The 14,121-nt window shown below is 34.3% G+C and overlaps 1 protein-coding gene across 3 annotated transcripts in view; it reads left to right on the top strand.

The window, feature by feature from the left end:
- PBX3 (PBX homeobox 3) overlaps window positions 1–14,121 on the top strand; it is a 323,076-nt gene that overhangs the window by 212,807 nt on the left and 96,148 nt on the right. For 2 of the 3 annotated variants that reach the window (XM_074211560.1, XM_074211559.1), the window contains exon 3: window positions 8,791–9,032. In XM_074211560.1, the coding sequence (XP_074067661.1) occupies window positions 8,791–9,032 (242 nt within the window). Of the gene's footprint in view, window positions 1–1,280; window positions 2,284–8,790; window positions 9,033–14,121 lie in introns of those variants that run through there. The other variant, XM_074211558.1, reaches the window with a different exon arrangement.

The following is a 14,121-nucleotide window of genomic DNA, read 5'->3' as shown; positions in this document are numbered from 1 at the left end:
TTTAATTTAAAAAAAAGTTAAATGCCTACTTACTCTGTGTAGGTCATTGCAAGGCATTGCTGATAGATACAAAGACAAAAAGGAAACAGTACCTACCTTCAAGGAGCTTATGTTTTTCAGATAAGTAAATATAAGGAAATTTTGAGTACTGATTTGATTCATTGGTTCAACAAGCACTTATTAACACTGCCACATTCCACCCCCTGACACCTCTCTGCACCCCGACACTTTATGTCTGATATACCATTTTAATATCTGAGGGAAGGGATCAAGAATGTGGCATCCGAACTTAGACTTGAAGGAAAATAAGGCTTCTCATAGGCAGAGAAAAGGAGGTTCATTCAAGGCATGGATAATATAAGGAGAGTGTTATTCATAGAAGAGATGTGAAAACAGTGTATTAGAGTTGGAAATGGGACTTAAGAGATCATGTAATGTAATCTTCTTATTTTACAGATGAGACCCAGAGAAGAGACAGAGAAGGGAAGTGACATTCATGCTGATACTATGTTCTTTTTAGAATAGAAATGATCTGGTGATTTTTGCACATTGTTACCAGGGAAATTTTATACTTCTGATTGAAAAATTTTGACTGGGAAAATATTTTGTTTAGAGTTTAGGTTTAGACATCGATTACGTCTCATTCATGATCACAAATAAAACACATCTGAAATATCCATATACTGAAATCAGTTTAGTCATTAATAATCAGTGGTTATCAAATAAACATTTTTACTTGGATCATGGAAACCGTGAGGCTGAGTTAGTGCCCTGCATTTGTACCTTAAATCTCTTGGGTCAAGCAGTCATTCAGCTCACAATATTGTTCTTTTGGAGAGGCCACTACTGTACAGTTCAGCCATTGCAGTTCCCTAATCTGCTTATTTATAATTCAAAAGCTTTCCTATATATTAATGAACCCTTAATGAGCTGTTGAAAATGCCTGAATTACAGTCAAATTATTAAACTCAAACAGCCCCTGTAATCATATTATTTGAGTGGGTTTTAGGTACTTTTCACATCTGCAGTTTTGTATTATGAAGGATACAGGGTTTATTCGGAGAAAGCTTTGTAATAATTTTGACCTGCAATTTATTTATTGCCCTCAGAATGCAGTAGACTGTGCAGATGCTCGCTTCTATTATCTGTGGGGCAGGTGCACAGCATGTTGAAAGGCGGCTAATTAGGATTTGCTGAAAAATATGCAAAAACTGTGGGCTTTTACAACAAAGCCAAGTTCATTATTGAACAATGTTTTAGTATCTGTTTATGTGATTTGTCTAAATCTTAGGAATCCTGAAATGAATGTTATGGTTATAAGTAGATTAAAATCAGTAGCAAAGATAGGTTTTATTAACCTTATAATGCATTGGTTGCCAGAGGTCTTAGGTTTCAAACTTTATAAAAATCCATTGGAATACTGGTGTTATATGTTATATACATGTACATATGAATATAATTTGCATTATTGTATGGAAGCAAAGAAAAGTCAATGTTTCTTTTGATGTGTTTTATCAATTTGAATATTTTGCCATTTGAATAATGTAGAGTTCATTCTGTAGGATTGTAGAATTGAGTTGTAAGAGACTTTAGAGATTAATATAAATCTCTCGTTTTTACAGATTCATTTTAGTTCAACCTACTTTGGAGTCAATTAACATATTTATAGATACATGGAGAGTTTGATGACATTAGAAAGAATACTGTACTTGAAGCCAGGAGACCTGAGTTAAATTCTGATTCAACCATGTATTAATTTTATGACCATGACCAATCACTTCACTGCCCAATGCCTTAGTTTACTTATTTAGAAAATAGAAACATTAATCCTTGTACAGTCCTCTCTCACAGGATTATTGTGAAGAAATGACTTTGGTAAGCATAAAGTATGGCATAGTTGTTATTGTTAGGGAGCTAGTACAATGCAGTACAGGGAAAAAGCATTGGATTTAGAGTCAAAGGACCTGAATTCCACTCTTGGTTTAAACACTTAATAGTATGCTTAATAGATCCCTAATAGCTGTGTAATATTAGACAAATCACTTGATCCCTTTAAATCTCAATTTCCTCAGCTGTAAAAGAAGATATTTGTTTTTTTTTTTACCTCTGGGTTATGGTACTGAATAAATGAAATAATGTATCTGAAATAATTTTAAATACTTTTAAACCCATAAATACTATATAATGTGAGAATTTTTATTGTTATTTTTCATAGACACCTGACTTCTATGAAGCATTTCACTGCTAGTGACATCAAAAGTAATAAATGCATAAGTGAGAATGGTAAGGGGAAAAGGGAAAACCATGTTAAACAGCTGAAAAAATACCTATGGTACTGTCTTGAATGCAAGCCATTCTCAACTGAGATTTTCTTTCTTTTTTCTTTTTTTGCAAGGCAATGGGTTTAAGTGACTTGCCCAGGGTCACGCAGCTAGGTAATTATTAAGTGTCTGAGGCCGGATTTGAACTCAGATACTCCTGACTCCAGTGCCAGTGCTCTAACCATTGTGCCACCTAGCTGCACCCTCAACTGAGATTTTCTTGATATTTAAAAAAAAATTGTATCTAAAAGATAACATAATTGTAGCTATGCTCATATTTTGTACAAATCAGACTTAGAAAAGTCTGACCTATTTTTAGTCTACAAACCTTGATAAATGTGTATTGTTTGCAGGATGATTGCCATATACTTGAAGACATAGGAAGTTTAATGAAAGCACTGTTCCTGCCCTTATGAATCATTACTGTTTCAAAAGTGGAAATCTGACCATCCTTGTAGAGTTTAGTAGTAGTTTCAGTCACAAGGCTTGTGATTATAGTCTAATAGGAGAAATTTGACATATAAGTACAATACAAAAATATATAAGGGTAACAAACTAATGAAATTATTCAAGTTGCAAAAAATTAAGAAAATGGATTTCAAATAAGTTATAACATGACCCTTGGAGATCTTTAATCATGACTTGTCAAAGAGTAAAGCAACTGAGTTTTTCTCTCCCAAACTATTGAACAAATATCATATGTGAGTAAATTATTGATTAATGTGGTCTTCGGGACATGCTATGTTACAAAAAGTTTTGATAGTTTTTTAATGAAATGAAAGTTGAAAAAATTTTCAACTTTTTATCGAAATTTCTTTACTCAAATGCTTAAAATTTGCAATGTGACTATAGAAAGATCAGATTAATAGTCATCCCTACATTTGCTGCAGATTCTTAAAGATCCTAATACATATACATATATATATATATATATACATATATATATATATAATTTTTAAGTGAGAGAGGACTTGCTTAAGTAGCTCAATAACTATTCTACCAACAGTAAATATAGAAATATTTTACATTGTGTGTGTAAAATAGTACCACAGATGGTGAATGTTTATATCCCTTTGCATTCTTTCTTGATGAATTGACTTACATTCTGTAAAACATGATCCCTTTTGTATTAAAATTTATTAAAGATTTTCTTTTGTTCACCACACTTGTTTGATGTTTAAAGTCCTTTATACGTGGGCTCCCTCCTATATTTCCAACTTAATACATATTATGTCCCTTTCTCTGCTCTGTAGTTCAGCCAAACTGGTTTTGTTTCCATTCCTCACCAGCTATCCTTATGTCTGTAATGTTCTTCTTCCCCACTTTCACCTCTTGTAATCCCACATTTACTTAGCCTTTATGTATTTTCTTGACACTTCTTCCCTCTACTCTCAAGGCTTGGTGACATCTCTCCCATTGAGAGAATGTAAGATTCTTGAGGACAGTTACTATTTCATTTTTGTCTTTTTATTAATGACAGATAGCACTGTGGTAGATGCTTATTGATTGAATGGGAAAGCACCATAACTTTGTTAATAGATCTATTAAAGACTAGAAATTCCGAAGCTTATTTGGTATGGAATGCTTTTTGAAATTCATTGATGAAACCAATCCTCTTGAGGTTCTAAAGGTACTGAACCCTGACCCTCTTCCTCTTTTTTGTAGGTATGCATTGTCTAGGCACAATGTAGAGGAAAGTAGTTATATTCTCATACAAAATCCTTTTTATAAATTTTGGTGCATTATTTCATATTTAATATTTTAAACGGAAAATATCTCAATTTATTTTTATGGAGGCAACTTTCATGTTATGCATTTTGGATCACTATGTTGATATCCAGCTATTGATTTGATATGATAATCAACTATCATGAAAATTTCACTGGATTTGAATTATGCATTGGAGCCAGATTATCTGGGTTCCAAATCTGGTTTCTAACTCCAAGTCTTTGAGAGGAAAACACTTTATCTCCTTGGGGCCCATTTTCATTCTCTAAAAATGGGAATAATATCTGCATTACTCACCATGAAGTTATTCATGGAATAGCAGTTTGAAATCTTAAATTGCTGCAGAATTGTAAGTCTCTGGTATAACTTATTTGATCTTGACCTCTGTAGTCTTTGACATTACCAAGTCATTCTCTTTTTCCTTGATACTTTTTTCTCTATGTTTTTCTGACACTCTTCCCTTCTTGCCTGTCTGATTGCTCTTTTTTATTTTCCTTTGCTGAACCTTGATTCAGATCATGTCTGCTATCTGTGGGTCCCACCAAATTCTGTCCAAGGCCTTTTTTCTTTTCCCTTTAAATTAGTCCATTGATGATCTCATTAGCTTCCATGGATTATAGAATGCAACTCAATGAATAATCATTATCTAAATAAATGATTCTCAGCTCTATTTGTTCATGTCTAACTTCTGACCTTCAGGCTGATATTTCCCACTACCTCTTGGACACCTCAAACTGAATATTCCAAAGATATCTTAAAGTCATTATGTACAAAAAAATGAATATCTTATCTTTCCCTCCAAACCCTGCCTCTTTCTTTTGCTAGCTTCCCTCTTACTACTGAGGATACTACTAGTCATCCAGATTTACAACCCAGATGTCATCCTCAATGCCTTATTTTTTTTTCTTACCCTCCAAATCCAAACTATTTTCAATTCCTGTCATTCTATCTTCTGAACATTTCATATACCTCATTCTCTCCTCTCACACAGCTACCACTCCAGAATCTCTTCATTTCACACCAAGTGTCTCTCAATTCCAGTCTGTTCTCAGTTTTCAAAGGAATCTTTCTAAAGTATACCTCCAAATTCAATGAACTACAATGGTTCCCTATTACTTTTAGGAACAAATACAAAATTCTTTATTTGGGTTTTTAAAAGTTTCTTGATCTATTCCTTTCCCGTCTTTAATGTCTTTTTAGACCTTGCTTCCCTCTATGTACTTTGTGATCCAATGTCGCTGAGGATAATGATCCTCGTCATTCTTTGCACAAGATGACCTACCTGTCTTCTGACTGTTTTCCTTAGCTATTCCCCATGCCTCCAATGCCCTTCCTCTTTAACACTCCTGACTTCCCTAGCTTCCTTCAAGACTTGGCTAAGATCCCACCTTTTCTAATCCCCCTTTAAATACATATATTTTCACTTTGAAATAACCTTCAAAAAAAAGAAATAGCTTTCAATTTATCCTATGTATATCCTGTTTGTACATAGCTGTTTACATGTTTTCTCCTATATTAGATTGTGAGCTCCTTGAGGGCAGGACTATTCATGCCTTTTCAGTATGTCCAATACTTATACATAGTACCTGATTAATTAATAATACTGGGTGTGCTTGTTATGGTTGACAAAGTACTTTTACCCCAGCTACTCAGTTATTCCATCTTTAAAATGAATATATAATCTTTAAGACTCTTTCCAACTTTAAATGCTATAATACTTTGATGATTCAAAGACTCGAGAACTTGTATATAGCCTTACTTTGTTTCTACATGCCAAACGATAAATGGCAATTTGGATAAACAGAAGCAGAAGCTGATTAAAAAAACAACCAACTAAAAATGCATAAGAAATATTTAAATAGAAACAATGGAATATACCGACTTTTAAGAAAGAAAAAGGAGAAAAGAAGAAACAGAGAAATAATATGAAAAGGTATTTAGACTAAAGGAGAAATATAAATCAAATGGAGCAAAATGAATAAAAAGGTTTTTTTACAGAAAATTTAGAAATAAAAAGCATATATGTCCTAAATATAAGACAATAGTGTTGCACTCTTTAATTTATTGACAGAGATAACTTAAAACACAGAAATAAATAGATCAATTGGTAGATTAAATAAATAGGATTTTAGAATTTGAAAAGACTTCAAATATAATATAGTACTACTTGTTTAAAGATAAGGAAACAAATTTACAGAAAAATAATTGCATAACATTTTAGAAGTGACAAAAAAGGGATATAAACCCAGTTCTTCAGATTCTAAATCTACTGCTTTTTTCCACTATACTATAGCAGTAGGGATTTCTGGGTCACAGGAGTATATAGCACCAAGGAGAATGAATTATAAAAGAGGAAAGATGTAGTTGTGGCAATACAAATATAATCTGTCTTAACATATTTGGAAACACATGGTGGTTTAGGACTAGGGTGAGACATCAAGGCAATCTGCTTGACTTATATTAATTAATCTTATATTAATCTTGCTGCCCTATTTTCTTTTAAAGATTTCTAGAAGTAACTTTGGCTCCCTCAATGAATTTATAGTCTTAGTATATTATATTTGCAAATCTTGTCTATTCATTAACCTCTGAATGGGTGACAGAAATAATGTTAAATGTTGATGAGACATTTTTATTATCACTTGAAATTATATTGAATTAGATTTTTAAACGAAGGTGACAGTGTCTTCTGAAATTCAAGCTTTATCTGTGAGGTTAGCCAAAGATAGGCTGTAGCATCTTGCTATATTGTGTAACTTGGGGCACCTAGGAACCAAATGTGTTTTCACACAATTGATGGGAAATCCAAGTTAGCATATACAATAGCAATGCTGCTATTCACTTGAGTGCTTGGCAGCTTATAGATGTTACTGTCATGTAAGCTGCACTCAACACACAGAGTGTATTCCACTGTCTGTAAATAACTCCAGGCACAGACATGGAAGGCAGAATCCGAATGCAAACATGCCGGTTGCCAACTTAATCTCCATGGGGATGCTGTGTAACTAGTGCGTGAATACCTGTTTTTAAACAGATTTAAAGAGGTTAATTGGACTGGGATATTTTAGGTTGTGTTACATCTCTAATGAAAATGCTGATTTGAAGCTGCCATGACTCTGGTGCTTTTTACACCACTATAATTATTTTAAAACTTTGTTTACTGTACTGTTGCTAGCATCTTGGCAGAAAGCCTGCATGACCTGATTAAACCTATGAATTGTCAGCCATGATCCCAAGTAGTCTGATGAGATTGTTGACTGGGCATCACTGGGAAGTTCTTGATTGAACAGAGAAATTATATTGAGAATGCTATGCCAGTAATGTAGTCCTATATTGGTGGAACTTTTTAACACCATATTTAACATCCTTGTTTTATAGTTGGCTAGCAATTGCTTAAAAGCTTCCGTATAATTAAAAAAAGTCAACTTAGCCAATTAATTCATAATGTGTATGCTGCTTTTATCCCCCCCTAAAATTACATTTTAAAAAGTCCATCTCATTCTCTTTGTTTTTTTCATTTTTGGAGGAAAGCATATGACTTAAACATTTAAAGAAAGGTGTAGATTCTGGGTCTGTCCAATCAGAAAAACACAGTAGTCACTTGTATTTGTTTGCTCTGTGGCTTTCAGCTCTGGACTAGGCAGCAGAAAGTTGGCTCTGAGGTTCTTTCTGGCTCATCACTTCCCAGCTATGTGACCCCGGGCAATCATTACCCCTCACTGAGGCTTAAGTTTCTTATTTTGTTGTGAGGAAAATTATTTGACAATTGCATGAAGAATATTATTGACAACTATACCATATTTGGCAAGGAGTTCCTTTACCTGTCTGAGACTTAAGTTTCCTCATCTACAGAATGAGGATGCCAGTCCTACCTCACAGTTGTGAAGCAAATACATCTTAAATAAAATGACATAGGAATTAGAGGGCTAATTGTTACTTTTCCAGTATATTTACATCTTTTTGAGTTGATTTTTTTTTTGTTTTTCCACTAAAAGAAAATAATGTTATTGAAATCTGGGAGAGACATATTAAATGTCTTAAATAGAAACACAAGTTTCTTTCTCAGTCTCTCTGTCTCTGTCTCTATTTCTCTATGTTTATCTCTCACTCTTCCTTTCTTCGTAATTGGCATTAAGGAGGCAGCTAGGTGATACAGTAGATAGAGCACTGGCCCTGGAGTCAGGAGTACCTGAGTTCAAATCCAGCCTCAGACACTTAATTACCTAGCTTGTGTGGCCTTGGGCAAGCCACTTAACCCTATTTGCCTTGCAAAACCCTAAAAAAAATATGCTTATTGAGTGGCATTAACCTGGAATGGGGAAAAGTAGTACCAGAAGAGCTTTGAATTTTTAGTACCACATAAATATGAACATGGAAGTAACTTTCAGGTACTGAAAAAGAACTTGATGTGGTGTAATAGAAAGAGCTGATTGGAAGACAAGAGAATTAGGTTCTAGTCTTGGATTGCCACTAATATTTGACTTTGAACAAGTCACTTCACTTTTGAGCCAGTTTCCTAAAAAATTGAAAGGTTTGAGTGATATTCTGAAAGGTTACTTCTTGCAGTTTGATTCTATAATTGTATCAAATAGCTATAATGAATTAGTCAGATTTGAAATACGGTGTAATGATGTTTGTTTGACCGCTTTCTGAAATTAATAAAATACTCACCCTGTTCATTATCTTTCTCCACCTCCCTGCTCCCCTCTCCCCCATCCCTTCTTTCTCTCCTTTCTTAAAGGTCTCAGCATCAGAGGAGCCCAGGAGGAGGACCCCCCAGATCCCCAGCTAATGAGACTGGACAATATGCTATTGGCAGAAGGGGTTTCAGGTCCAGAGAAAGGTGGGGGATCGGCAGCAGCAGCTGCAGCCGCAGCCGCCTCTGGAGGTTCTTCAGATAACTCTATTGAACACTCAGATTACAGAGCCAAATTGACCCAGATCAGACAAATCTATCACACAGAACTGGAGAAATATGAACAGGTCAGCAGCCACCACTCTCATAGTCCTGTGCAAACCTGCTATTGCTCTTCTCTTAGACTGCATTAGGCAAATCCAGGAACTGTGAGGTATAGGAGTTAAAACAAAGAAAAACTGAATAAAGTGAGTGTGAAAAATACCATGAGTTATTTGATTAAATGGAATGAAGATCCCTTGAGGTTAAGACTTGTTTTATGTTCTTTTTGAGTTAGTCTCTCACTGGTTCCATCTATGCCCTTATTCCTATCCCTATTTCCATCAACTCAGAACTCTTTATTGATATCTAAAACCAAAGCCCTTTGCAATTATCATTTGAATAGAAATATTGTCTGTGGTGTGAACTATAAGAAACAACTTGAAAGGAATGGGATTGATTTGAACCTTCTTTTATATACTGAGTTTTGCAACTCATGGAAGTTCCAAAATCCTGTAATAAACCCTTCTGTAATCTTTAGTCCAAGACATAGATTCTTCAGTGAATGAAAGTTAAGAGAACAGAGCTTAGCTTCCCAAGAGATCATTTTATGTCATAATCTAACCTCACAAACACATTAGACTGTGGCCTCATCTCTTTGAGGAGGTAGACTCTCAAAATACTTTAGGTTTTGAGGAGGGAAAGCATACCCTGCTAGAAGTTGCTTCTTTCTTAAGAATTCTGATTCTTAAGAAGAATTAGATTGAGAAAACTGTTACTAATAGTATATTGAAAAGATGTTAGTCCATTCAAAACACATTTTATGTATGGAAGATTCTCGCAGAAAATCTCATATAACCATATTCTCAACTCTTGTGGTCCATGTTTCTTGGACAAATGTCATGAAATGTTTCTATTTTTAGTGGTGGGATCTTGGCCACTTTTAAATCTGGTTTCATTCTCTTTGCTTGAGTTCTTCAGGTGGTTTTTATTGCATTAGCCTCATTTGCCTTTCCCATATTTTTTGATTATAGTTTAAAATGCTGATTTTTTTTCTTTCTCAGAAATGAGTACCTTCAGGGGAAGGTGATATGGTTTTCATATATTTGTCTGATGGTAAACAGAAAATGCTAAATCTTCAGAAGATTGGGAGGGCATCCAGTCATTGTCTACAAGCCCCCCCCTCTTTTTTTTTTAGTTTTTGCAAGGCAATGGGGTTAAGTGGCTTGCCCAAGGCCACACGGTTAGGTAATTAGTAAGTGTCTGAGACCGGATTTGAACCCAGGTACTCCTGACTCCAAGGCCAGTGTTCTATCCACTGCGCCACCTAGCTGCCCTTTACAAGCCCTTTAATGGTGATCATGTGGAAGGAGGATGAAGTTTATTCTACTTGGTCCCAGAGGGAAGACTGAGAATGAATGATAAGGGGAAGACACATTGGTTTAGAGCTATCCAAGAGTTGCATTGGTTACTTAAGGAAAGTCTTGGGTAGACATAATTGGAAGTATTCAAGAATGATTACTTCTCAGGGTTATTGTAGAAGAGATTCCAGTTTATTTATATATTGGAATAATGATTTCTGAGTTCCCTTTTAACTCTGGGATTTTGTCATTCATTCTCTTTTCCATTGCTTTAATAAGTACTATTAAAGAAATGATTTCATGTGAGGACTTCTTTCATCAGTACAGATCAGAGGATCTCTATGGTTTAGTTAGATGGTCTTTATAAGGTTCATATATATAGTCACTATTGTTTCTAAATCTTTAAGTAGGTTATCCAGAAAGCGTAAATTTTGAAAAAATAGATTAATCACCAAACTATCCTTTCTGCAAATGACTAATTGGCCTGCCCATATGAATCTCCAAAAGCTGTGTGGTTATCCACACAATTCATTTAGCTTGCGTGTTGATTTTTTCCTGATTTGTAGACATAATAGACAATTCCTTTTTCTGGAATATTATGCAATAATGTCCCAAGAGATCATCATTTTATCAGTCTAGTCTCTTCATTTGTCAAAAGAAATATCTTACCTTAGATGATCTTCATAAATTCCTGTGACCACAAAATAGCATATGGTGGCCACCTTCCTGGTGGCGATTTTCTGATGACCTTAACTAGAGTAGTACCCAATATTTCATTGGATGTAACTTGCTTAGACTTTGCTCTCCTGATATATACTTTGAGAATCGAGTGCCAAATTCATCTCACAGTGCAAAATCAGCAGAAGACTTTTCTTTATTTTTAAAATTTGGGGGGGGGGGGGGCTGGCTGGGTTGTGCAGTGTATAGAGCACCGGCCCTGGAGTCAGGAGTGCCTGAATTCTAATCTGGCCTCAGACACTTAATAATTACCTAGTTGTGTGGCCTTGGGCAAGTCACTGACCCCATGCCTTTCAAAAAAATTTTAAAAAATTTGGAAAGTATGCTTTGCATAGCTTAAACTTTTCATGTCTTGTTTATAATAATATTTTTTATGTAAGGGAAAGTTTAAGAACTTAAGAAAAAGCATTGTATTTAAAAAGGGAATGATGTGACATAAATAATTTTGTAAATCAAATTATTCACAGTTTAAAAAGATTGCATGGAGGATGAGTAGTAGAAAATATTTCTAATTTTAGCATTTTCCTTAATGGCACAATTTAGTATTTAGATTATATCATCCTAATTTGTTAAGTGTTCCCTGACCTTAATGAGAATGTTATGAAATAGAAGAGACTGATGGATAGCACATTTATATTTGGTGAAACTTTACAGAGTTAAGGTAGCTCTTTATTATCACCAGTTTCAGCCTTGATATCATCTTTTTTTTTTGAAAAAAATTTCATTGTTATCTGTTTTTCATTGGTCATTTCCAAATATATCTCCCTTCCACCAAAAACAAAAAAACTTATTCTCACATTTTCTTTTGGACCAAGCTGAGTCAGTGAGAGAAGACTAGAAAGGTATAAATGCATTCTGTTGCCTATTATTTTAAATTAAAAATCAAAACTAGTATATGTAGGAATTACATTCATCTGTAAATGTTAATTCATTTGAGATTATTAAGAAATAGTAATATTCCTCCTTGTATTTGTTTTTCTTTGTATTTAAAGAAAAATATTTTCAAAAAAGCAACATAGGCTCTATATACTTCAACATTTCAAAATATTAATGAATTCTCTAGTGAAAATATTGATAAAGTTTGTGATCCTGCTTGCTGTTGCTAAAGAAAATTCATCACTTGGTAACTAACCTTTTTGTGATGAGGCTCACTTCATTTAGTTGGGCTTGACCTCTGACAACATTCTGTTGATTAACTTTTAATTGAAGTCATTGTATCTCAGTAGGACCTGCCAGGACTTGCATTCTATTGGCATGTCTTCATGAACAAGCGTAACATTAGGACTTTAGTTAAAGGAGTCTATATGTTCTTACTGAGTTTTATAGATCAATATGTAGATTTTTAAAAATATGGCAAATTGATCTTCTTGAGAGTGCTGCTGGGGCAATCAGAATCATAACACTCAGATCTGGAAAAAACCTTTAAAACTGTAATCTAGTCAAATCCCTTGTACTAGATACTAGGGAGACAAAGATAACTTGAAATAGTTCCTGTCATAAAAAAGGTAATATTCTCATAGGGGACATAATATATGATAGTAAATGACTATAAATACATATTTACAAAAATACATAAATATGTATCAAAACACATGCAAAACACATACATAATCAAATGGAATGGCAAGAAATTCCTCTTGCATCTATTAAGCCAGCTCTTGAAAGAAACCAAATATTTCAAGAGGTAGAAGTTCCAGGTGGAGAAGGTATGATTTCTTTGTATGAGGGACAGCTGATACAAATTCATGGAAATGAGAGGTTCAAGGAACAACATAAAGGCCAATTTGGCTAAACCAGTGATTATTGGAAAAGAAGTGAAGTGTAAAAAAAAAAAAGATGGAAAAGTAAGATGGGGCCAGGTTATAAAAAGTTTTGAATGCCAAATCTGAGTTTCTATTTTTTTTTAAGGTTTTTGCAAGTCAAATGGGGTTAAGTGGCTTGCCCAAGGCCACACAGCTAGGTAATTATTAAGTGTCTGAGACCAGATTTGAACCCAGGTACTCCTGACTCCAGGGCCGGTGCTTTATCCACTATGCCACCTAACTGCCCTGAGTTTCTATTTTTTTTTTCCCTAGAAGTAAGAAAGAGGCATAGAAAAATGGGGAAAGAAGTAATAGAATTGGATTTGTGCTTTAGGAAAATCACTTTAGTGATTGATTGTGGATAAAGATTGATTGGAGAGGGAGGATACTACTTGGAAAGAAGACCTTATTGGATGATATTGCAGTAGTTCAGTGAGAAGTTTAACACCCCCCCTCCATTTTACCGATGAAGAATTACTGAATTCAAGAGCTTAAATCATCTATATTAAGCCACCCAACTAATAAATAGCTGAATCAGGATTTGAACTTAGGTTAAATCAGGGGCTTTATTGAAGCTTCCTATTAGAATACCATGTTAAAAGCTGAATTATTGTGATTTTCTTTAGCTGCAGTTAATTTTTCCCTTCTTTGTGGAAAGGAAAGGGAATAAGAATTTAAATAGCTCTACCATATTCTAGTCTGAGTCAGGTGCTTTACAAACATTTCATTTGATCTTCTCAGCAACCTTCTCAGCTATTATTATCTCCATTTACTATTGATGAAACTAAGGCAGATAGAGGTTAAGGACTTGCCCAGGGTCACAAAACAAGACTGAAGTTAGATTTGAATTTAGCTCTTTCCGACTCCATCCATTGAAAAAACCAAACTGAATGCCCTGAAGTCAACTGCAGGGACTAGCAATCTCTGCTTCTATGAATATTTAAGTCATAAATTTAGAATAATTGGTTCATACTATTTTGAGCCAAAAGAGAGATCTTAAGAGATTTTGACAGTATGAATATTTTTCACCTTTTTCTACTAAGAGTAGATAGGTGTTCTCTGAGACAGAACTTGGTTATTAGAATTAGACTATCTTTTGGTATTTTTATTTTTCGTTTTCCTTTTGTCACTATCAAAGTCATTATGTTTTCCTAGTTTTGCTTATTTGACTCTACATAAGTCCAAGTAAGCCTTTTCTTCTATCTCTGAATTTTTTGTAATATTTCATTACTTTCATATGCCAGTTTGTTCAGTTATTGCCCTTCTAGTGAGTACCT

The sequence above is a fragment of the Macrotis lagotis genome, chromosome 1 (genome assembly GCF_037893015.1).
Source record: "Macrotis lagotis isolate mMagLag1 chromosome 1, bilby.v1.9.chrom.fasta, whole genome shotgun sequence".
In the NCBI taxonomy this organism is placed as follows: domain Eukaryota; kingdom Metazoa; phylum Chordata; class Mammalia; order Peramelemorphia; family Peramelidae; genus Macrotis; species Macrotis lagotis.
This window is presented reverse-complemented; position numbering and strand designations above follow the sequence as displayed.